The sequence below is a fragment of the Schistocerca gregaria genome, chromosome 8, assembly GCF_023897955.1.
Source record: "Schistocerca gregaria isolate iqSchGreg1 chromosome 8, iqSchGreg1.2, whole genome shotgun sequence".
Classification (NCBI taxonomy): Eukaryota; Metazoa; Arthropoda; class Insecta; order Orthoptera; family Acrididae; genus Schistocerca; species Schistocerca gregaria.
In genome coordinates this window covers 114,454,982-114,482,044 of record NC_064927.1, presented here as the reverse complement: position 1 = coordinate 114,482,044, position 27,063 = coordinate 114,454,982, and the positions used below count along the sequence as shown (strand labels likewise).

Genomic DNA, 27,063 nt, shown 5'->3' with positions numbered 1-27,063 from the left:
ATGGCTATCCAGGAGTCCCTGCATACTCTTGCCCGTTGCGGCCGCTCTGCGCTCTTTGTGTGGACCCTCGGTCATGTCGGTATCCCGGGCAATGGACATGTTGACCGCCTGGCGAAAGATACCACCAGTAAACCATCTCTGGGTATTAGTCTCCCAGAGACTGATTTGCGAGCAGTCCTCCGCCGACAAAATTTCTCGCTTTGGGACGCTGAGTGGCGCGATCTACCCACGCCCAATAAACTCCGTGTTATAAAGGAGACGACGACTGTGTGGCATTCCTCCATGCGAGCTCCTCGCAGTGACTCCGTTGTCCTTTGTCGTCTCCGTATTGGCCACACCCGGCTGACGCACGGCTGTTTACTGCGTCGTGAGGACCCGCCTCTATGTCGCTGCGGGTCTGCTTTGACGGTGGTCCACATTTTGTTGGATTGTCCACTTTTAAGTGTGCTCAGGCAGACGTTCGCGCTGCCTGATACGCTCCCTGCCTTTTTAACTGATGACCCTGCTACGGCTGGCTTAGTTTTACGGTTTATTCGGGCAGGGGGTTTTTATCGTTTAATCTGAGTGTCTGTTATGTTCTTTTGTGTTGATTCTGGCCTTTGGCCTACGATTTTAGTCTGATTTTTAATGTGTTTCTCGGTGGTTGGCTTTTCCTTTTTTTTTCTATGATCGGCCAACCACCGTCACACTCTGTGTGATTTTAGTTCGTCTTGTCTGGTCTTTGCCTTAGTTTCTCTTGTTCTTTGTCGTCTGTGATCTATTCTATTAATCGTTTTTATTCTCTGTGGGTGTTTTTAGTATTTGGAAAAAGGGACCGATGACTGTAGCAGTCTGGTCCCTTTAATCCCACAAACCAACCAACCAACCAACCACCCTCGGAAACGAATCACACGTTAGACCGCTAGCTGCGTCCCCTGTTGTTCAGGTTGTATGTTAATAACCTTCCAGACAATATTAATAGCAACGTCAAAGTTTCCCAGCTGATGCTGTTATCTGTGATGAGATACTATCGAGAAATAGCTGCACAAGTATCCGATCTGATCTTGATAAGATATAAAAGTGGTGCAAAGAATGGCAGCTCGTTTAAAATTTTTAGAAATGTAAAATTACACACTCCGCTAATCAAAACAATATAGTGGGTATCCTACGACTACAATATGGATGAGTCACAGATGGAATTAGTCAACTCATATAAATACATGAGAGAAGCAGTTTGCAAGGTTCTGAAATGCCAACCACATAGGCTCGGTTATATATAAAGCACGTAGCAAAATTCGTTCCTTGGTATGGTGCTAGGAAGATGGTTACCAAATACTTGCGCGGCCTGTACTAGTGTGCGACCCGAACCAAATGGGACTGATAGTGGATATTGAACGTATACAGGGAAGGGTGCACGAATGGTCACAAGTTTTTTGGGCTAACAGCAGATTGTGAATCAAATGCTGAAAAATTTGGATTGGGTATTGCTTGAAAATATATGGAAACTCTCCCGAAAAAGCTTAATTACAAAGTTTCAAGAACCAGTATTATGCGAAGAACCTAGGATTATATTACAGCAGCGTATGATATCACTGCTGTAGGAGCCGCGGAGAAAAGATTATAGTAATCATTATTCCTGTGCTCCATATGAGAAAAGGTCGGACAGAAACTGTCATGCGAGGAAAAGACCCTTAGGCATGTATTTCACAACGGTTTGCATGTAGATAGTTGCATCCTCTCTCAATCTAATGTTACCTGCAGTCTCACTACAAATAAATCAGTTTTGTATTTTGTACCGTGTACGCTTAGCCTTCGTTGGCGACGCCCAGTTTTGTCCTACATCTACATCTTCATCTATATACTGAAAATATCTAATGTTCAACGAAGCAACTACTCGTTGTATGTGGGTGGTATATGCCCAAACAAAAATTAGTTATGTTTCGTGCGGTGCGCAATGTGAACAGCAACAAGACATTTTCGTTTTCATTGTAAACAAAGAATTATTCAACTGACAATTTTACCTGTTCAGTCCATAGAACAATCTCACATTACTATAGAGCAATATTTAGATAAAAGGCTTTTATTGATAATGGCAGCGAAACAAGAACAATATCTGTGGTTTCAGCAAAGAACGAATAGTATTTCTCTGCTATGCAGCGTTGTCCTTGGATTGTATTCTGAAGAATGCTAACTATATCAACTGGACACTTACAATCATAATAGGTCAGAGCTAAGGCGTTTTCTTCTATTCGTATTATACGAGGTCTGCTGAAAAAATTCCGGAATTTTGCTAACAAAATTTTTCCACGCTTACCTTTTACTTATTGTGCATGGTCTTCTTCTAAGTACTCACCTCCACAATTGATACACCGCTCCCAACGCCGTCTCCACTTCTGGAAGTAGTCTTGGTACGTGTTGTACTGGATCGCGCGAAGCGCCGTCTGCAAATTTTCTTTTACCTCGGTTAATGTTGCAGATCTTCGTCCTTTCAACAGGGTATTCAAATTCGGAAATAAAAAAAATGGCAGCAGGAGCCATGTCTGCAGAGTAGAGAGGATGAGGCAGTACAGTGATTTCGTTTTCTGTGCAATAGTGACGCACCAACAGGGATAAATGTGCGGATGCGGTATCGCGATGCAAGAGCCACGAATTTTCTCGTCACATTTCGGACCGTTTCCTTCTCACATTTACTCGAAGGTGTCTCAACACATCCCTATAGTACCATCGATTAATAGTTTTTGCCTGTGGCACGAATTCATGATGAACTAATCCTTCAAGGTCAAAGAAAGCTTTGACATATGACCTGACCTGATGAGCTTTTTTTGTCTTGGAGAACTTTTCCCGACCCACTGTGAACACTGAACATTAGTTTCATCATCATAAGCGTAGACCCACGTCTCATAAGGAACATCTCGTTCTCATTTGTGCGATCCAAAAGCTCTTCACTGAGTGCGAAGCGAATGTCTTCCCGGTTCTGACTCATGAGCCGTAGGACGAGCTTGGCGGCAACACGATGCCGTGTCAGGATTTCATGACTTGATCCAACTGAAATGTTATATTCTTCTGAAATATCTCGGATAGCCAGTCTTCGATGGGCACGCACAATTTCGTTGACATTCGTGATATGGGCGTAGTCGGTAGATGTCTAAGGGCGTTATGAACGAGTGTCATTTTCAACTTTCGTCCTGCCATTTTTAAGCCGCGTGAACCATTCGTAAAACCGAGTACGGCTTAAGCACTCATCACTCTAGGCTTTCTGCATCATTTGGTGTGTCACTGTAAAGGTTTTCTTGAGTTTCATGCAAAATTTAATACAGTCGCGTTCTTCCTCTAACTCTGCCATTTAAAAAATCGCAACCTGTGCGACACAACGTTCCACTCGATACAGCATTGGACAATAACTAACAGACATGCAACAACAAAACTTCTGGCAGTTACACACTAAACACAGACGTGTGCAGGGGTGCCAACCACATTTCGCTCCAACACACAACTAGCGCGAAATTACGAAAGTTACGGAATTTTTTGAACAGAGCACGTATATTTCATGTAGCAGTCTACAAGTAGTTTTTATGTGAACTGACTTCATCCAAAATTCACAACAACAAGTTTAAAATAAGCTTTCGAAACAAAATACGAGAAAGTGTCAAATGAAAACCGAATACCCGCCACAATGGGACCATGCAGTGGTGTCATTCAAAAGGAATCACCGCTCGCATTAAGACATTTTTCCCACTGTTACATGTTTCGTGGAACGCGGTCGGCTGCTGACGGATGCAGTAACAGACCGACTCTTGCACGTACTCGCCGGACTCAAACAGACGCCCACGCAAGTCTTTCTTGAGGTAGTCAAAGATGTAAAAATCACACTGTGAAAGATGCGGGCTACACGGAGAATGTTGCAGTGTTTCCGAATCAAAGCGCTTAAGCATAGCCTTAATCTGGTGACAGTGAGGGAGCAGGCGATATCGTGCAACAGTGTAGTTCCGTGTAATAGCGTTCCTGGGCGTTTTATCTTAATGATGCGTCGAAGATTTTAACAAGTGTCTTCATAGCGTTGCCCATTGATTGTGGTTCCACGCTCGACGACTTCGCCGAACAGAGCAACTATTCTGTTCCACGATAACGGCTTTCCCACAATGACAATAGAGCGAAGGCTACACTTCGACGATGTGGTTGAGAAACACTGAAACTTCATCCGTACAGTCTGGATCTTTCACCGTATGATTCACATCTTTGGCGATCTGAAGAAATAAATGAAGGACCGTCGGTTTCATTCGCACGAGGACGTGCAAGAGTGGGTGTGGTGGTGGATTTGTCAGCGAGCGACCGCATTCTCTCAGAGGGATCAATATCTTAAAGCAGGTTATGATTACTTTTGAACTGACCATTCCACGGTCCCCGTGGGTTAGGTTTTCATTTGGCTATCCTTTATATAAGTCATCCCCTTAAAAGAGCACCCCGTTCGCTTTGGAACGCTAAAGGTGTTGTAGGTATAGCACCAGATGGTCATATGACTCTTCAACGCTGACGTACATCATGGCAGCGAAGTGGTGTGAATGTGCCAGTCGGTTGAATAGAATCGGCGTAGCAATTGATTCGGCGTGAATGGGCTTACCATGCAGAGCCATATAACACCGAATGAGAACAGTAGTCGTGAAAAAATCCTACCTGGTAGGGGCCGAAGTCAAGTGTCACCCTCTGTCAATAACAGTTTGTTTCAAACACGACATATACTATAGCTGCCAATGAACGAAAACGTATCTCAACCAACTTAACTTCTGTCAGGTCCGAAAATGTTTATGATTGACAAGGACTGACCCTCATTTTAGGTCTCTGCGACCATTGTTTTTACACAGCATTACATAACTGCAAATGGTGCATACAGGATAGACAGACTTCTTAGATACATCAACAGATAGTGTAACTTGGTTCGCGGTCTGGTCATGAGCACCTCCAAATAAGATAATTCTTTTCAGCCATTCTGTGACGTCCCCGCGTCGACCCATCTTTCACACCACTTCACTATACAGCGGTAAAGGCTCTCGTGACCTCCTGGTGTCAGCTATGCAGCTACCACTGTGCACCTTTTAGGGAGTGACTGTATTTTGCCCAGTGAGCTTACATTCGTAAACTACAGGCAAAAGACAATAAAAAGGCAGTCCAATGACGACGTGAGCTCTGGTAGTGCGTTAGGCTCATTAAGACTAACTGATGCTCATCTTAAGAGCACATCACCCGGCCATAAACCGACTATGGCCTCCCCTAAACATTCTGAACGGCTTTGTGAATGAATTATGGTATGAATATAGACGTCACGCAACCACGATTTTTTTAAAAATGAAGGTTCTCTCGAATACACAACAATCTACAGTATTAAAGTATGTTCCAGAATAAATCATCCAGTGCAGAGCTCGTCTAGAAATGGCTAGGTACGAAGGGTATTCATAAAATTTTAACTATCACCTTAAAAAGTAATCTCAGGTGATCAGTTATTTTCACTTACCTGTCCTTTGTCCAGGTACACATAGATATCCAGCGTCACCTTACGTAGCACGCCGATTAAGAAGCCAATGGCACAGATCACTGACAAATGTGCAGTGCTGAATGGTAATAGTTTTCCGCGTTTGATGAGAAAGCAGAGCAACAAATCCGTGTTGACTTGGTGCAAATGTAAGGCAACAATGCACCATCCTATGGCACAGTAGCTAGATGGCGTAGAGGTTTCCAGAATGATGAAACTAGTTTGAACGACGAACAATCAAGTGGCAGACCATTTCTCTGCGGAGAACCAGGTACCACAAGAGAAGAGGAGACTCTGGTGCTCCAAGCCAGCGTATCACAATAGAGGCGATAATGAAAAAAATGAAATTCAGTGATGGATCAGTTGTTGACATCCAGGACGACATTCCGTACACAAGAAAGGTCGTCGCCCGGTGGGCTCACACCCAGTCTGAAAGTCCGCCCAGCCGAAGCAGCAGTGGAAGTGCTGCTGCTGTGTCAGGCCTATCCACGTCAATTCCGTAGCCGCCTAATGACCACGGGATGCAGGGTCTATCACTATGACTCCGAGCAAACAGAGAATCGACAAAGGAAATAATTTCACTGAATGATTGAGCGATCATTGTGAAAATTTGTAGTTAAAAACTTCTGCAAAGCTTATTTATTATGTCATTTCAACTACTGCTACCATCGAACCAAAATTTACATCAGAAAACTTCTGTCTTTTGCAACTGACTTTTATTATTGAGTACCATACGTGTTTCGCTTATTCATGTTAGGCATCTTCGGTGTATTAATTTTTGTGACCTGTTCATCCAACCATTTGTTGTTCTACATCTGCTAAATGCACATTGTATAGGTTCCTTCCAGTAAATACTTTTCCGCACATAACCTATACTGGTGAATACTCCATATATGGTTGCACTGCCCTTGGTACGTATATACCATCCCATGTGACCAAGTGCAGTGCAACCATGTGGAGTTTCCTACAAAATAGGTTATGTGCCTCGAAGTACTTACTGCAAGAAACCTATGCCATGCGCATTTACCCGATATATAACAGCAAATGGCTGTATGAAAGGCCACAAAAATAAATACCGCTAAAGATGCCTAGCATCAATAGATGAAATATGTTTTGTACTCAAGAACAAATTTCAGTTGCAAAATATGGAAGTTTTTTTATCTCTATAATGAAGTATAACTGAAGCTATTATTATCAAGTGAGAAAAATGGATGCAAAAGTTAACAAAAATTAGAACTTGTAAAACATTTGCAGACATCATTTCTGTTGAGTAGCCGAAAAGGCGTTATAAATAAAGATATAGATTAAGCGATCTGGATGGTTTTATTCACAAGCGAAGAACGAAGCAATCACTGCACACATGTGGAATCACCGCCGCCGCAAAGGCGAAGACCCGATCATCATCGGACAAGGGCATGCTGAGTTATTGGACTGCCATGGTGTGATACGAACAGATTTTGCTCGTAAGGGGTAAACCCTCACGGAATCGTACTACAGTTTTGTTAGTGGACTACGCGAAGATGATGAAGAAGGTATCGGGATTCATCAGATCATGCAACACTTGACTCTGCACCAATACGGGCATCTCTAAAGAAGGCGATCACAGAAGTTGGAAAGAAAACCGTAGGTACAAAGAAGACAACTGCGAAGAAACGATGGATAACATACGAAATACTTCAGACGATCGATGAAAGAAGAAAGTATAAAAATGTTCGGGGAAATTTAGGAATACAAAAATACAAGCCACTTGGGAACGAAATTAATAGGAAATGCAGGGAACCTAAGGCAAAATGGCTACATGAAGAATGTGAAGAAATCGAAAAAGAAATTATTAGCAGAGGGACGGATTCACCATTTAGAAAACTCAAAACAATTTTCGGTGAAATTAAAAGTAAGGACGATAACGTTCAGAGTTCAATGGGAATTCCACCGTTAAATGTAGCGGAGAGAGCAGATAGGTGGGGGGCCCAGTATTAGAATCAGAATATAAAAGAGCTTTGGAAGACTTAAGATCAAATAAGGGAGAAGGGATAGATGACATTCGATGGTAATTTCTAAAATCATTGGGGGAAATGACAAAAGAACGGTTATTCACGTTATTGCGTAGAATGTATGAGATTAGCGATATACCATCAGACTTTCGGGGAATCATCATCCACAAAATCCCGAAGATAGAAAAAGCCGATAAGTGCAAGAATTATCACACAATTAGCTTAACAGCTCATGCATCCAAGTTGCTGATAAGAGTAGTATACAGAAGAATGGAAAAGAAAATGGAGGATCTGTCAGATGACGATCAGTTTTGCTTTAGGAACGGTAAAGGCACCAGAGAGGCAGATCTGACGTTGCGGCTGATAATGGAAGCAACAATGAAGAAAAGTCAAGAAATGTTCATAGGATCCGTCGACCTGGAAAAAGAGATCGGCAAGGTAAAATAGAGCAAGATGTTCGAAATTCTGAGAAAAATAGTAGTAAGTTATAGCGAAAGGCGAGTAATATGGAAAATGTACAAGTACCAGGAGGGAACAATAAGAGTGGAAGATCAAGAACTAAGTGTATAAATTGAAAATTCAATCTATACATCACAGAAGCAACGAGGAAATTGAAAAGAAAGGCTCAAGAGTGGGATTAAAATTCAGGGTGAAATGGTATCAATGATAAGATTCGCTAACAATTTTGCTATCCTCAGTGAAAGTGAAGAAGGATTGCAGGATGTATTGAATGGAATGAAGAGTCTGACGTGTACAGAACATGGACTAAGGGTAAATCGAAGAAAGAACAAACTAATGAGAAGTAGCAGAAATGAGAACAGCGAGGAAGTTAACATTAGAATTCGGGATCCCAAAGATGAATGAATTCTGCTACCTAGGCAGAAAGATAACCTATCACGGACAGAGCAAGGAAGATATAACAAGAAGACTAGCACTGGCAAAAAGGGCATTCCTGGCCAGGAGAAGTCTATTACGGATAATATCAAACATCGGTCGTAACTTGAGGAAGATATTTCTGAGAATATACAGCACTGTATGGTAGTGAGATATGGACATCGGAAAACTAGAATCGAAGCCTTTGAGATATAGTGCTGCAGCGGAATGCTGAAAAGTAGGTGGACTGATAATGTAAGAAATGAAGAGGTTCTCAGCAGAATCTCCGAGGAAAATACTGACAAGAAGAAGGGACAGAATGATAGGACACCTGTTAAGGCATCCGGGTATAACTTCCATGGTACTAGACAGAGCTGAAAAGGGTAAAAACCGTAGAGGAAGACGCAGCTTGGAATACATCCAGCAAATAATTGAGGACGCAGGGGGTAACTCTTACTTTGAGATGAAAAGGTTAGCTCAGGAATGGATTCGTGACGGCTGCATAAAACTAATCAGAAGACTTGAAAAAGAAGAAGAAGAAGAGGAGCAAGAAACGGGAAGAAAAGTGAGTCAGAAAGAAAGAGTCCTATGTAAAACAGTCATCCAACTGGAAACCAATCACATGTTGTGCTGCACAAGCTTCCGACGAAGCTCCCTTCTTTTTTGTTGTAAAAATTAATGTCTTAAGAGCAGTGACATTACCAGATGCCAAGTTAGAATTGTTTGCATGTCTCTATCAAACAATGCACTAAGTAGCAAATCAAGTATAATCGTAAAAAGCTCGGTTAAGGAACTTCTTATGCTTTCTGCTTGTCGCAAATGTCAAAAGACACACTATATGCAGTTCAGAACTCTTAAGTGGTTTCCTGCCAGTATATGTTTAAAATACGACGACGTGCTGATAGCAGAGATTGGTAGTGTCAACTACTTGGTATTACAACTTGATAATAAACTTTTTTGGTTGAATATACCGCACAAATTCTGAAACGCCTAAGAAATTCTTTACTTGCAGTGTGGATGTTGTAAGTGGTGACATAAATGTTTAATTTCTTCTCATAATATCATAAGGATCACTTTTTTGAGCTAACTCAAGCTAGCATGAAGTTTTCGAGTCCAGTAGCTTGTAATGCGAATTATTTATGATATGAGCTGAACCCCAACGTCCTACAGAGGTCGGTTCAAGAAACTTCCTTATTTTTATATTCCTTAATGAAACCCAGGAATCGGGCGGCCGTGTTTCTGTCTTAGCAGGCAGCTCGTGGGACCTCTGGGGTGCAGGGGCCGTTTCGACAGCGTTACCGATTTGTTAGTTCGTCAATCAGTGGGCGGCACTTAAACTGTTGCGTGTAGTACCATGTTAGCTGACTGCGGGAACACGTTCGAGAGGTACGATAGTTGTGGAATTACTGAAAACTGTGAATGACTTCTTTTTGCAGAAAAAAATATCTAGCCAAACATATGTCAGCCACCTTTTTAGAAAAAATTTAAAATACTTAAAAATAAGCAAATTGTAAATTATATATGTCATTTTAAAGAAGAAAGTTAGCGTTACGAGGGCTATTCAGAAATTAGTCTCTGACTTGGTAATAAAAATAAACAAATGATTGTAACTTCATGGCGCTTGCGCGGTTGTAAAAGAAGGCTTTGAAATTAACTTTGCGCCAGTCAGCTCTCTGTTGCGTTCGTCATTGTGTACGCAGCAAACTATAGAAATGGATGCTTTTACCGTGTACCTCCCCAGTAGCGAAGTACATAATGTCGTTAGCTTCCTGCAAGCAGAAAGAGTCAATATTGCCGAAATTTAAAATCCGTTGTGTCCTGTGTTTGGGGATGGGGTTATCAGCGAAAGTGTTGTGAGGGAGTGATGCATAAAATTCAAGGCTTGCACGTGCAGTGTGAGTCAAGAGGAAAGCTAGATGCTTTGAGGGGTGACAGTATTGGTGATTCTGAACAAACACCGTCATATGAACATATGTCCTACTCCCAATACTTTCAGAGGAAACTAATGAAAATTGTGGGGAGAAGACAAATGCAGTTGATAGTAATGAAACATTGTAATATCTCATTTCATTGTCTACATTCCCTCGTAAGAAAAAGTTCACCAGCAACTGCAATGCATTTTGCAGCTCTTGTAGACTGCTACTGTGCTGCCGATATGAGCTCATTCGTTCGGAATGATGTACTCCATGTATTCAACTTTTACTCGCAACGGTATCAATAACACGCGCAACTCGCACGTGTGAGCAGATGTCACGACGTTTCTCAGTGAAAGTGTGGTGAGGTATTACTGATGACCAACACACCGATCCCGTTTTTAGATTACCGTCTTAACAGAGTTCGGTATCTTCAATTCCATCGAAACGTGTTACCAGAATACTTGAAGGATATTCCATTGGCAACACGACGTCGTACGTACTTTCAACGCAACTGACTCCTGTGATTTTCAAACAGCTGTTTGCCAGATACGGTTAAGAAAAGGGCATACGTTCATTTGAAGTTTTTAATCCGGAATCACCAGTACCATCGCCCCTCAAAGCATCTACTTTCCCTCCTGACTGACCCTGTATGTGCATGATGTGAGTGGTCGAAGAAGACATTCAGATACGGCCGATGAACTTATGCAACACGTTCACGAAATTGTACTTGCGAGACGTCGGCTCACAATTTCTGAACTCTCTGAAGGTGTGCCTCAGATTTCTGGGAAAACTCCCTTTAATACTGATGTTACATGTATTTGCAGTTGCGAATATGGAGCACCTAAAACTGTAAAATGGAGTGACGACTATTAAAATATTTGCCGGATCGGCCGTCGAATCCGGATTTCCCGTTTTACGCGAGCGGTCGACATAGCCGCCTTTCTTTTTCAATCTCATTTTTTCTATATTTTTCTTCGAATTTGTTCGACGGACGTCCGATGACACCCTTTCAGGTTCCTCGTTGATCCGTTCACTCAGTTTTTTTATTACAGAGGGTAGCTGACCCTATGATCGAACACGCTGAGGTACGGTGCCGACAACGGCTTTGGCTATCCCATCTCGACTCACGGCCAAACCCAAACTTCCTTAAGACGTCCATACCATTTCCATATGACGTTGTCCGTATGTCATAACTGTTCACGTACATCCCATTAATGTTATTCCCGTACATGGGAGACATTTTCGTCGGTAAATACGAACCCGCAGTGGTTGCAAGCTGAAGAAGTACGAATCAATGTTCCTTCGGACATGCATTTATATAAACACACAACGCTTCATAGGATGAATAAAAATCTAACTGACAGAGATAATTGGTTTATTTGAACTTTTATTGTCCTAAACAGGTGCAGTTCCTTACAACAGTCCAACACGGACGATATAAGATTATGGCTTTCTTCTTCCATTTACCTAGGTACTGTTCCAAAGCCTTTTTAAGAAGAGACGACGTCAACACTACTGCTTTCCCTGCTGTTGGTGTTGGGATTGATGGCGTGAGTATGGGAGGGGGGCGGATTTCAAAAGGCGAAATCGCTGTTTCTTGCCTTACATTAACTATAGTCAAAAATGGCCCCACTGTGGCTTCTGAGGCGCTATCCGCATTTGTTGCTGATTGCTGAAGACGAAAATCCATAGATGATGAAACCAAGAGGGTCACAAGGATAGATCCCAAATTTTTCGAAACCATTTGCATCTGAGCAGTACGTCGAATCCATCAATGGCCCAACGTCTTTGGCTCTCAAATATCGGACAGGTGGCATCTGGAATAAAATTCAGAACATAGCTCTGTATAAACTGATGGCAAATTTCGGATACCCGAAATACTGCAACATATTGCTACCAACTATTAGGGACACTTGCTTCTATTTAAGCACTACCTAATCCTTAAGTGAACTGTGGACGACATGGTTTATCAGTTGGGTAACGAGTCTCATATGAAATGCTTCGGAAGTACGTCTTACCTGGCATGAGGATGGACTTGTAACTGAACTCTTCAGCAAATGTTTGTCCTGACCATAATGCATATACGTTCGAAGGAACAGGCTCTGCCGCGAAAGACATGAAATATATTCGCAGTTGCGAATATGAACCACACCCAGCTACATAATGAAATTATTGTTTGTATTTTTACATATAAAATATCTCCTTGTATGAGAATAACATTAATGGAATGTACGAGTACGGATATGATACATGGACAACGACATAGAAGTCTGGGGCTGGCCGTGAGTCGTGCTCGGATAGCTGAAGCGCTGCAGGCGAGCGCTCGCGTAAAGCCGGAAAGCCGGGTTCCAGTCCCAGTCCAGCACGAATTTTGATCGTCGTCATTCCATTATACATCTAGAGAGGTGCTTCATATTCTAAGCTGTCAACACATTTCATTTCTATCATAGCCGCTGTAGTGGCCGCAGTCCCTGCTGCATGTCCTTGCAGGTGCGAAGGAACATTACATCGTACTTCACAACACAGGCACTGTAATATCGTATCGTCTCTTTAACACTGTTAGATACAGGTTCGTTTACCATAAGTTTTGTGCGCGGTGGTACCAAAGTGTCTCATCAATGTTCACAAGACTAAAACAGTAGATTCAGCCTCGACATTCCTTCGGTGCTACCATGAAGAGGAGGAGGAATTTCTGAATTCAGTCATGACTGAGGGTGGGACATGGGTGCAGCACGTGAGCTCTCAAACTGAGGAACGGCCCAAACAGTGGACGGATACTCATTCTTCCAATAAGCCTAAAAAAACTCGAAGCAGACACCCTCAAACGGCTAAATATTTGTTACAGTTTTTTGATATCACAAAGAGGTTTTGACAACCGATTTCATGTGAGTAAAGGGAGAGACGTCTGTGATATCACGTGTTTATTGCGACACTCTTATAAAACTGCAAAAATCAATCCAAAGAAAACGGAGCAGGTTGAATACCGAAGGCATCATTCTCACTCAAACAAGGAAAATCTCGGAATTTTTGGCTGGGAGAGTTTTCAACGTCCTTGGCAATAAGCTACTTTCATCTGTTTTCGAAGATGAAGGCACAGCTAGCCATTCAGCACATCACTACCGGTTAATAACTGGCTAAAGCAACGAGTGCCACTGTTCTTTTACGAATGAATGAAGAAGCTGATGTCACAGTATGACAAATCTTTCAGTTTGGTTCAAATGGCTCTGAGCACTATGGGACTCAACATCTTAGGTCATAAGTCCCCTAGAACTTAGAACTACTTAAACCTAACTAACCTAAGGACATCACAAACATCCATGCCCGAGGCAGGATTCGAACCTGCGACCGCAGCAGTCCCGCGGTTCCGGATTGCAGCGCCAGAACCGCACGGCCACCGCGGCCGGCTTTCAGTTTGGGTGGCAACTGTGTGGAGAAGTAGCGTCACCTCGTAAGTACAGACTGTATATAGTTTTTTTCCATTTTTCTTTCTTTGATATCCAGTGCGAGGTTAATTTGTGAATAAGCTTCGTATTTTATTGTAGGAAAAGACCACAGATCGAAATTTTCGTCGTGTCTTAGGTCCAGCCCCTCTTAACGAGGTGATTTGTGAAAGTTGGCTGAGCTGCACAATACGTTTTCAGGAAATCCTGACTTGGGGCTGCCTACGCTGCAGCCGCTGCTGGTGGACAAGCTGGACTTCGGCAATAAGGAGGCGGGGCTCAAGCTTAAGCTGCGGGACGTCCGCGTGTCGGGGATCGCCAACAGCACCTTCCACGGGGTTCGGTGAGTGTACGTCTTGCTAAGAAAAGCCTTTTGGGAGCTGTGCGACCACTCCTTTCCCACCCGCCTGTCGCCGTGACTAGTTGAAGGCGCGTCACGTGACACTGCAGGCCGTATTGGGCCTTCCTACTGCGTCGTAGTAGAGGATGTGTTCTTATTTTTGGACGTTTGCACCGTGATGTGGTGTTTAGAGTCACCTTTCGAGACACTAAGGCAGGGAAATATTATAGTAGGAGGGAAGCAGTAAGAACAAGAACTATAAAATCATTTTAAGATTCGCTGACGAATAGGGAAAAGTGCCTGTATTTCGGGTTTTGCCTAATTCAGAGTAGCTGAATATCTTCCTTGCTTGGTGCTGCATTCTGTAGCTCCCTCCGGCAACCAGTAGCAAAGGTCATTTTGATATGCATTTGAGAGTTTGATGCTGGTGCTGTTAACGTTTCTTTCTCCACAGCTATCTTTGCGCTGTGGTCAGGAAAAACATTTTCCAAAATTCAGTTGGAAATCTATCCTAGAGCCAGGGAAGATGTTCTTTCAAAGCATTTCATATGAGACTTTTTATCTGTGTGATAAATCATGTCACCCACAGTTCACTTAAGGGTTAGGTAGTGCCTAAATAGAAGCAAGTGTTCCTAATAGTGGGTAGTAATATGTTGCACTATTTCGGGTATCCGAAATTTGGCGTCAGTCTATACAAAACGATGTTCTGAATTTTGTTCCAGATCCGATGTTTGAGAGACAAAGACGTTGGCTCATTGATGGATTGGACATACTGGTGAGATGTAAATCGTTTCAGAAAATGTGGTATATGTCCGGGTAACCCCCTTGGTTTCTTCATCTATGAATTTTCCTCTTCAGTAATCAGCAGCAAATGCGGATGAGGCCTCAGAAGCCACAGTAGAGCCATTGTTGATTGCAATCAATGCAAGGCAAGAAACAACGGTTTCTGCTTTTGAAATCAGTCCACTTCCTGTACTTCCGCCATCAAACCCAATACCAAGTGCGGGAAAAGTAGTAGTATTGACTTTATCTCCTCTTAAAAAGGCTTTGGACCAGTACCTAGATAAAGGGGAAAAGAAAGCCATAATCTTATGTCGTCCATGTTGGACTATTGTAAGGAACTGCGACTGTTTACGAAAATAAAATTTCAAATAAAACAATTATTTGTGTCAGTCACTCTTTATTTCATCCCACCACGCGTTTCGAGAGCTTACACTCTCATCTTCGGTCGGACCAATGATATTATGTTACATTTTTGCTAACTGGATGCAGACAATTGTTCGTTTTGGTTTCATTTTGCTACAAAAATGCATAAGATGCACTTGTTAGCGTAATATGGCACTAAGATTATAAATTTAAAACGGCGATTGAATTATTTACAATATGTTCCTGTGCGCAGAACCCTTAAATTTGTCTTAAATATACATTTATAACTTAGTTTGTCTCACAGAACACGAACCAATAACATAAATCAAAGATTGTAACGACGTAAATATATAGAGCGTTGCCTCAGATATCATTTATTACTAACTTACATTGTGGACCTGATAGACATATAACAATCATAAAATTGTTTCATTCTGCAGAACAATTTGTGAAAGTATTATTATAGCAAACACTTGGCAATGCAAAGACAACAGAGAAGACATCACACTCAACAAAACCTACTCCATGAGTTAACATGTGACAGACCTTCAATGTCTGAGGCTACCAAAAGGAAGCTGTTCGTAAGAAAGAACAAGTAAGCCATGAAACGGCAGGATCATGGCGAGAAAGACTCATTTCAAGCCTTCATTAAACAATGAATATGAAGAGAACAAGGAGCACATATGAGCATGCTGTGACGAACTGTGGTCACCTGACACGTCCAATGATACCTGGATTAAGTTCAGCGGTTGCTTTAGCTTGTGTTAGAGCTATGTGCAGGTGTCGACGGTGATACTTATACAGTTTTTAAATGTGACTTCTGTATCAAAAAGCACAGGACTGAGCATTTTTCTTGTTATGACTGAAACTTCTGCAGAATATCAAAAAGTCATGCAGCACTCTTTACTTTTGAAACAAAAAAATTAATACGAACAAAGGCTATGATACTAATCATTAAATTTTTGTATTTGTTTACTACCCATAACTAGGAAACCCGAAAACCTGAAATTAGGAAACATATTTCCTGAGGTAAGACCAAAGTCGAGATAATAATGTTACGGTCACATTCGTGGGTCGTTGCTTTTTATTTGTTTGCAGTTGGGTAAAACGCGCCAAGTAAGTAACTTACAATTATTCGAAAAAATTGGTTTTTTCCTTTTCTTTTCCTTGTTAATGTTGAATTCTTGAAAGAAGCTGAATGCTTCCTCATTTGCTTACTTATGTTTAATATATCATTACAGCAGACGAAGGAATAAAAGCAGATGAGAAAAGGTTAAACGGCATGCAAATGTTATCCTTTCAGTACAGTCGATTTTGTTTTGTTTTATTCTCCGTATTTTACAGCTGTTTCTACGCTGTACTAAGCAATTTCAGATGCAAATACTAGTAAAATGTGTGCGGCAAACCATGTTTGGTACATATTTTTGCAGAACGTTCACCACCTAAATGCAGTGACCTGTAAATGACTTATGCCTCTATTACACTGCAGTCGAGATATGCGTGTGTGCGCTGTTACCATTGCATGTCCACCGGACTTTCAGTAGTGTACGATACAACAATAACAGTGCCCACAGCATGTTTTTGGTACCTCAGTATTAAAGAATACGTAGATAAATCTTGCCAGAAAATCTAATGAACTGTGATAGCTGCTACGAGTTGGGTAACGGTTGGAATCTCATAATTTCCACGACGTACTGTAGTCGAAGAGGACAGAGTACGCAGATGGCCACGGCACGGCAACCATGACGACGGCTGAATGCAAAAAAAGTTGGGTGAGACCGAAGCCAACAGGCAATTTGTCAAAAAGTGACCACTGAAGCCTCAATAATTTTGTACTACTCCTCTGTGTGGAGGATATGTCGACCTAATGTTTGGTACAGGTAAGGTATACGTCGGCGATACCATCGTCGTGTGGAGCCGTAGTGAGTAACAACTCCGTGACTTATTAAGACCACCGACCAGTCTCCATGCCAATGTAATATTTATTATGGAGGCAGAAAACGAGAAACAACTATCCTTTCTAGGTGTGCTGGTTACGAGGAATGATGAGAAACCAGCACGCAGCGTATATCGAAAGCCGACACACACGGACCGATACCTTTATAAACTGTCAAGTCATCATCCACGTCACAAAAAGGGAATGATTAGTACGTTCTTAACGCGTGTGAGGTATGTGAGTTGCAGCATCTCGGACGCACTATGAGACACCCGGAAAGTGTTCGGAAGGGCATAGGCACTCCACCAGTTGCATAACGAGAGGCACGAAATCTAATAACACCCCGCCATGTGAAACGTCAGAAAAGAAATGCCGGGTAAAGTCTTCCTGTCTTACAACCCCAGGCTGACGGACAGAATCGCCCTCATCGTGCACAAACTCGGCCTAAGGAAGCTTTACAGATCAACTATGAAGATCAGAGACTGTCGTAGATCAGAAAAGGACAATAGGAACCCACTTGTAACGTCCCCAGTACAACACATTCCCCGTTCATGTGGAAGAAAAGTCTATGTGGGAATGATAGTCTAGTCATCAACACCAGGAACACCGAACTTAAACGATACTGCTGGGTGGGTCACGAGAAGGAATCGGCCGTGGTGGAACACTACTCGGAATTTATTGCTTGGAGAAGAGCTATCGCTCTGTCTTGTTCGGGAAAGCCATAGAAATCCTCAAACATGACAACAGCTTCAGCAAGAAAGAGGGAAGCCTCAAGTTAACTGATCTTGAATATCCGTGCTGCAGAGAACAACCGTTGCAGCTAGAAGTAGGAAACCACTGCAAAATTAACCAGTGAAAATCATCAGACGTTGGCGTGAGAAGTACATATAATCTCCGTCGGTCAGTTTCGACTGTCAGCTACTCGTGCTGGCAAAACGTCAGAAAAATCGTGAAACAAACGTCGGCCGAAGATCCCGAGACAGACGTCAACAGGCAACATGTTTACAAATATTTTCATCCCACAAATATATGCGTTCTTACGACTAAATATCCATACAAAAAAAATTATATTACTTTGTGAGCGAAGATTAAAAGTATAATAATGTACAGGCCAAAACCCGTACACGAGCGAATACTGGCACGGATTACATGTTATATGAATAAAAAAACTGGCGAATGAGAAGAACAGTGAAAAGAGGGGAGAGGAGAGGGGAGGAAGGAGTCAGTGGAATAACAACAAGAGTATTATGTAATGGCGAGAAAAAATTTAAATGGCTGCTGCTACTTTAATAAGAATGAATAATGGAACTGCATTTGATACTTATAGATTAAGTCATTGTGAGTGGTGTTCATTGATAGCCAGAATATCAGTTGATGCCTGATTTCTGCCCACAGTTCCTAATGAAGAATATCACATCATAAGAACAATATCCATTCAGAGGATTTTAAGGAAAGACAGAATTTTTCTTTTTTAAGTCTCTAACTCCTTTCACGTTGAGTCAGTCTAGTAGCTATAGCCTCATATTATTGACTTACAAATAATTTGCCACAGAAATTACAGGAAATTCTATAGATTCCATTCTGTTATAAAGGTGGAATCTTGTCTTTACTCTTGAACAGAGTGTGAGCAACAATATTCCTAGTATAAAAATTTGGTGTACATTTCCTGGATTTTAATTTTCTGGACGTACTTGTCGAGTCATGTCTAGGAACATACGGCATGGGGATCTGTGTTGTCAGTGTGATTAAGTGACTGTTATGCTCTGGTTCTCCTTTCTGATGAGTTTATTATCAATTGAGATAGGACTGCAGTCATTCCTGTATGCAATTTATTCAATTATTTGTAATTCGTTTTCAAACTCTGATTTGGTTTGTATTGTAGATAGCAGGCAGTGTACCATAGAGCGGAAGGTTGGATGTTTATATGTTATAGAATGCTGAGAATTGACAGGTTTACTAAGTCTCTAGACGTAGATTAGATTAGATTAGATTGATACTTGTTCCATAGATCATGAATACGACACTTCGTAATGATGTGGAACGTGTCAGGTAAATAAAAGGTGTCTATACAAGATATTCCATTAGAAAAAATATTACATGACACTCAATAATTCATTTTTTAAATTTTTTTTTACTTTCCTGTACCTCTTAAACCAATGTTTTTTTCCCTGTATATCTTAAACCAATGCTTTTGCCTGCTTGGTGGTTCCTGTCCACAAGCACAGTACATCATCGACATACCTGATCCAGCATTGTAGTTTAAAGCTCATGGGCTCTTATCTAAAAAGGTTTGTACAGAATTATCCATAAACATTTCAGCTAATAGGCGGTTCAAAGACGACTGCATTGCTACTGACTGACTGTACAGTGTCTGTTGAAACTGAAATTAGTTTTACTTTAGCGTGCCTCAGTTGCCAATCTTATGTCCTCTGTATCTAATGGATTTGTCCTGATATAATGTAAAAATTCTTTTAAAATTTCCATAGTCTCTCCAACAGCAATATTGAAAACCAAGCTGCTGATACCAAATGAGATTGGGTTAACATTAGTTAGAACAGGTACATGTTTCAGTGTTTTGACTTACGTGCGCGAATTAGGTACTCCCAATTTTAGTTTAAATTTAGCTTTTGTTTTATTTAGTGAATATAACTCTGGCTAATTTATGGCAAGGTAGTGAACTGAAGACACTACAGGTCTTAATGGAATACTTTCTTTGTGAAGCTTAGTTAACAACATACACTGGACGTTATTAGATTCGTGTCTGTGAGGTATTTGAAGACATTAGTAAACAGGAATTGGAAGGTTGAATTCCTCACTTCCATAGCATATTTCACTGTGGGATCGTTAGGCAACTAGCATATTGACTTTTTTGTTGTCAAGAATCAATCACAGTTCGAGAAGAACAGTTTTATTTATAGATGCGATAGTAGGAGGAGAAATGACTCAGAATATCGTTCAGTCAACTATAGTGTGGCACGGAAAGAAATGAGGCTTTCAGCTGACTATTACATACTGTTATAAAGAATTTAGTATAAAATAAAATTAACTAGAAACGAAAACAGAAATCATATTTATTGACCACTTCTCCTACATAATACAAGAATTTTTGAATGCATATATTTGTGTTTGTGTGTGTAGCTCCCCAGTGACCTGGTCGTCGACAGATGTTAAAGCGTAATTATCTTTTTTTCATTTTGCAGCGCCAAATTGGACGACTATACGGTCTTCGTGGGTGGCAAAAGTCCATTAGTGACAATGACAGGAAGATACAAAATCAATTTCACATTCGAAGGAGAGAAAATTGAAGGCAAAGGGCGTTTTGAAATGAATCTGAGTGAGTACTAGAATTGCGTCTCTAATTCGTAAGATTTAAGCAGAATATAAGAAGAGGTTCTTGTTCGCAGAACCATTTAAATTCATTTCGATTATAGTGTTTTACTGATAATATAGTATTATACTTTTTTAAAATCTAGTTGGCTTATTTTTCTTTCCAATTGCGATGGTGCAGCTTATTGGCTACAGATCAAAAAATGTAGGGAGGAAACCTCAACTACTCCAATGATTTTTTTCTATCATTACCTCTGGCAACAATATTCGTACGTGACACGTTCCAGGTTGCCCCTGGTTTTTCTGAGTAGACCTCAATATGAATAATAATAATAATAATAATAAATCGATGCAATGTTTCATGTGATAGCATCCATCTTACTACGATACATAGAATGTTGTGTCGACAGGCCTATTACGTCGATTGTTTTTTGCAACTGAATACGAATACGGTTTAGAAATGCATGGAAGTGAAACTGAAAAAAGGTACTTTCACAAAGTAGGAAACCTTTTATGATAAATTACAAAGAAAGTTGTTATAAAAATACAGTTTTTAAAAAGTCCAGATATTTGTTTACTGTGCTTTACAAAAGCCCAGTCTTTTGCCCCTCAGGTGATTTCATTGTTCATCCAAAACTTTCGCCGCCAGTGAAAATAATCCCTCAGATGCGAAAGATATGCCGACTGTTATACAATATGTTAACGGAGTATTATACAATTTGGTAAACTCTATTTGATGATCTTTGCAAATTTCCAGGGATTTTTGGTGGTTCTTCCTAACGGAGATATCAGATTAATTAAAAGATCATTAGAATTCCAATTCATGTGTAGTGATGTATGATGGTCACAGCCTCAAGTGACCAAAATGATTTAAGATGACGCAGCAAATACGTAAGAAATTGGGTATTGCCCATTCGATGGACAGAATAAAAAAAACATCGGCACATCGAGTATATCGAAGATTCAAATGTATGCAGGTTCGCTTCAATGCATCAATACTATATATTGAGTGTTTTCAATATGTCGACATCAATATATCATTCATGGGCACGTCCAAGCACAATACCTCCTTTCTGCTATTTTGTCACGTCTCCACATTGACCTATCTCACTGCGATCATCCATACAGTGGATTGACACTTACAATTTACGTAGGCAGTGGAGGGCCATATGATCTCTTGGCGGAACTTATAACCATCTGACCGCTCCAAAGAGACCAGTGTACTATTTTGAGAGTATGACTAATATTTGGTCCAGTCACCCTATGTTTAAGCTCAAGATGTCCTCCTGCAACAAGTGATAGGAATAGCTTGTTTAATTGAGAGTGGTTTTACGATTTTGGATATTTACGAAATATTTCCACATTTTGTGAAGTGTGTCTTTATCGTAGTTGTAATCGGTACACAAGCTCTACGTAAACCTGCGTTGTTTGTGTGAATATGGCAGACACCGGGACGGAATGGTGGCTCAGTAGCCGATAACTGACAACTACTCAACTCAAAACCTGTAATTTGCTTTGTTTTTCTTCTCTCCTGTGACGAGCGATCATGCTGGTGACTATTAACATGAAACTATATTGTCGTCTTGGTTTGGAGTCAGCCAACAGTTTTTACACCGTATCTCACGTAATACGTTCTTTTCAGCTTCTGCTAGCAAATAGTTCTCTCATATAGTACAGACGCACGACTCGATTGGACCTACAGCATGACCTGTAGATAACGAATATATAAATATAAGTGTTATGAAACAGAAGTCATGAAAAGTATATATGAAGAGTCTCATGTATCTATAGCAGACAAAAATAACTAAAATTCAGAGACCATCAACCTAAGTTTAAGACGAGAGTCTTAATAGTAGGGCCAGTAAAAATTTTAAATCCTTGGGATGAAGTATATCACATGTCAGGCGAAATTAATTTTCTAGACACGATATACAAATTTAACTTAAAGAGTGACACTATTAGACGAACATTACAAAGGAAGCAAGGTAAGATTCAATGTCTGTGTCGTCCCATACTGAAGCATTGAGCGTAGGGCAGCAAATGCAGGATTCATTACTGTGCTATGCAAGATCCTAGTCGAGATCGTTCGCGGTTGCCTTCCCGTGACCTGCCATGAACTGTCAAGTGTATCTGTCTCTTAGGGGCGTGTGGATGACTGTAACGAGTGCTTTTCCAATATCGTGTACGGGTTTGCTTTGTTGTGGATGAAAGAAGTGAGAGGGTGAAACCTACTATCAGCCCGTACCCTACTCCTCTCGATTAGGACTAAGGGGTCAGGTAAGCTTAAGGTACCCATCCGAAGGAATGATTATCATCAACAGTGTCATATGCCTCCAATTCGTGTGACATCTCGGAGAAGCTTGGGATTCAAACCAGGAAGTCAGCGCAACGTCTGGTGATCAATAACGCTGTGCCCCCTCCCTTTGCAGTAAGTGGAAATAGAAAGTAACCAATAGACATAGCGTATCCCGCGGTCACCCATCCAAGTACTGATCACACCCAACATTCCTTAACTTCGATGCTCTGACGAGAACCGGTGCTTACAAAGAGGCAAGACCGTTGGCAAAGAAAGGGACATTTCTGAAATTTTATGAAACGCTAGTCACTTTCAGATTTAGTGTAGGGAAGTGAAACTTGGATACACTAAGAATCCAGATAGCGGAAAAGAGACTACACAGGATATGCACGAATAGGACTCGCGAACTTAGGGTTCCGTCCAGGTTTAACTATGTGTGTACACAGTTCATGCATCCTGACAATCGAGAATATCGACGATATTTGACTGTAATCGATAGCGATACAGGCAAGACATACGTCTATCCGATCTTGAGAAAAAGAATTCGTAACAGAACGACAGACACACAGTCGGGAGACAAATGAAAAAAACGTCGTGTGATATAATTACAAATGTACAATTGTCAGATTTTTTTCTTTTTGCTTGTACTATGAAACCTTGCTTCTTGACAAATATCATGACTGTACGTCAACGAGTAGTATCCTATACTTTTCTGTGAGTGACTTTGTGAATTAAGTGTCCATATCTTTTGATGACGTTGACTTAGAAGATTAAATTTTTTACACCGCCAAGGAACATGGATCTTAATATGAGACGTAAATGTCAACTTGGTACGTCCACCCGTTCGTGACAACATTATTTTTAATAGTCGCACAGACAAATAGACGGACAGATGGACAACAAAGTAATCTTATTAGGGTTCCGGTTTTCCGACTGAGATTCGGAACGCTAAAAATGGAAAACAAAATAGGAAATAAAAGCGGCATTTTGATTAATACTTCTAAATGGCAAAACTAGAACAACACGAAGGAAGTGAAAGAACACATCCATTCGTTGTTGAGTGGCAGATCTCTAAAAATACTATACAAATAAAAACCAGCTGAACGGATAAACATACACTTAGTGATCTAAAATATGCGGACACCTGGCTGAAAATGACTTACGTCGTGGCGCCCTCCATCGGTAACTCCGGAATTCATATGGTGATGGCCCACCTTATTGACAGCTTCCACTCTCGCAGGCATTACTTAAATCACCTTCTGGGGAATGGTAACCCATTCTTCACGGAGTGCTGCACTGAGGTGAGGTATCGATGTCGGTCGGTGAGGCCTGGCACGAAGGCGGCCTTCCAAAACATCCCAAAGGTGTTCTATAGGATTCAGGTGCAGGACAGGCCAGTCTATTACAGGGATTTTATTGTCATGTACCCACTCCACCATAGGGCGTGCGTTATGAACAGGTGCTCGATCGTGTTGAAAGATGCAATCGCCATCCCCTAATTGCTCCAACAGTGGTAAGCAAGACGTGCTTAAAACATCACTGTAGACCTGTGCTGTGATAGTTCCACGCAAAACAGCAAGGTGTGCAACCCTGCTCCATGATAGAAACGTCATCTGCTATCATGTGTTGTGCCAACAGTAAAATTCGGGCATTCGTCATAGCCACACCCTGCCTTCGGATCGCCACATAGTGTACCGTGATTCGTCACTCCACACAACGTTTTCCCGTTGCTCAATCGTACAGTGTTTACGCTCTTTACACCAAGCGAGGCGTCGTTTGGCATTTAGCGGCGTGATGTGTGGCTTATGAGCAGCCGATCGACCATGAAATCCAAGTTTTCTCACCTCCCGCCTAACTGTCATAGTACCTGCAGTGGATCCTGAAGTAGTTTGGAATTCCTTTGTGATGGTCTGGATAGATGTCTGCCTATTACACATTACGACCCTCTTCAACTTTCGGCGGTCTCTGTCAGTCAACAGACGAGGTCGGCCTCTACGCTTTTGTGCTGTAGGTATCCCTTCACTATCACTTCACTATCACATCTGGAACAGTGGACCTAGGGATGTTTAGGAGTGTGAAAAATCTTGCGTACAGATGTATGACACAAGTGATACCGAATCACCTGACCACGTTCGAAGTCCGTGAGTTCCGCGATGCGCCCCATTCTGCTCTCTCACGATGTCTAATGCCTACCGAGGTCGCTGATATGGAGTACCTGCCAGTAGGTGGCAGCACATTGCACCTAATATGAGCCGGACGGGTTGGCGGAGCGGTTGTAGGCGCTTCAGTCTGGAACCGCGCGACCGCTACGGTCACAGGTTCGAATCCTGCCTCAGGCATGGATGTGTGTGATGTCCTTAGGTTAGTTACGTTTAAGTAGTTCTAAGTTCTACCCCTGATGACCTCCGATGTTAAGTCCCATAGTGCTCAGAGCCATTTGAACCATTTGAAACATTTGAACCTAATGTGAAAAACATGTTTTTGGGGCCGTCCGGATACTTTTAATCACATAGTGTAGGGGGACCCCAAGTCATAATGTGTCCACGTGACGATATATCTTTTACGAAGACAAATACCATATAATATATACGTGAGGGGATATTTGTAGACGCCCAGCACTGCTGAAACCACAGTGTGTATTCTACAATATGACAAAATTTCAGACAGCTTCCTGATTCCTGAAAGATAACAACAGAACTGCAACAGATACCAGGCGAGGTGATGCCGTGGCAATACGAGTACATTGCACTCGTTTTCAGAACAGCTGTCCGTTTAATGTTTTCCATGGCTTTCTTATAAGAATGATGACTGGTGTTTAACGCACCATCTACACGGATATCATCAAAGCCTTAGTGGCAGCTCACAGTGACGAGAGTGGGTAGTAGTATTAACATACACTGATCTCGATGATATGTGAAAAAAAATGTTACCATATATCGTTAGTCTTATTTTTACAAACCATGCATTGAATCCTAAAGCCTGTCACAATAACTTATAAACCAGCGGCGTTATTATTACGTGTGGCACTTAAATGTAGAGGTTACTTGTACGAGGACGTGCTGAAAAGTAACGCTTGCGAATTTGTTATGTAAAAAAATGGAAAACTAAATACAGACATAACAGCGGAATTATGATTAATATCTCAAGGTAGAAAAAAATATAACACAGACGGAAATGAAAGAGCTAATCAGTTCGATGGTTTTAAATAAAACAAACGTGAGTAACATTCAACATAATTATTCTTCATATCTTCATATTTGCTTTCCACTGTCGCTAGAGGCTTCCGAACTGTAACGTGTAACATGGCGGTGTGTAGGTAACTATGTCGGCGCATATGAAACAATGTGGTGTAGACGAGTTTCAAACTCGTAGAGTTCGTTCACACATGTCAGATCACACACGAGCACTATGACATCTGCAACAATCGGATACTTTGAGTTCATTGTCTTCGATCGTCCTGCATACAGTCCCTTGGTCCCATCCGATATCTTTCTGTTTCCAAAACTTAAAGAACACATTAGAGGACTTCACATTGAAGTTATGAATCGGTGCAAGCAGAGGTGATGCTGTTGTTCTGTTAACAGTCAAACATTCCACAGTGACAATATCAACAAACAGGTCACCAGGGTGACTATGTTGAGAAATATACAGACATGAAGAATAAAGATGCAGTATGTTAATAACGTTTGTTTTATTTAAAAAGCGATGAGAGTTTTCACATACAAAATTAAGAGACATTACTTCCCTTCCTGCGCCGGAAATCGCTGCAGCCGTTAGAGACCGTAGGTGGGCCCTCCAACGTCATAAGCGCCACCTGTCCTTGGGGAACCTTATTGCCTTCAAATGGCTCTGAGCACAGGTTCGTCTCCTCATCATACGAACGAAGCAGGAGTGTTGGGAAAGCTATGTCTCCACATGTGGAACACGAACCTCCCCCTCACAGATTTGGACCAAGCTCTGCCGACTTTACAGCTTTCATAATCCTGCAGGTGTGCCTGTGATTTCCAAAAATTGTGGTTTACTTGCCGATCCAGACATAATTGCAGAGCATCTTGCTGAGCATTATGCTTGCATCTCTGCATCGGAGAATTACCGCCCCACCTTTCGTCTCCTCAAACGGAGGGTGGAGTGACAGCACCTCTCTTTTGTTCGACACCACCCTGAGCCTGCTCCATTCAGTGAGTGGGAATTTCTCACTGCCCTTGCCGACTGTCCTGACACATCCCCTGGTCCAGATCGCATCCATTCGCAAACACTGAAACATCTGTCAGTGGATTCCCAACGTAGCCTCCTTG

The 27,063-nt window shown here is 41.6% G+C and overlaps 1 protein-coding gene across 1 annotated transcript in view; it reads left to right on the top strand.

The window, feature by feature from the left end:
• Positions 1–27,063, top strand: part of LOC126285065 (uncharacterized) — a 53,416-nt gene that overhangs the window by 4,985 nt on the left and 21,368 nt on the right. Inside the window, exons 2-3 of the mRNA XM_049984388.1 lie at positions 13,925–14,066; positions 20,346–20,479. Of these exons, the coding sequence (XP_049840345.1) occupies positions 13,925–14,066; positions 20,346–20,479 (276 nt within the window). The remainder of the gene's footprint in view (positions 1–13,924; positions 14,067–20,345; positions 20,480–27,063) is intronic.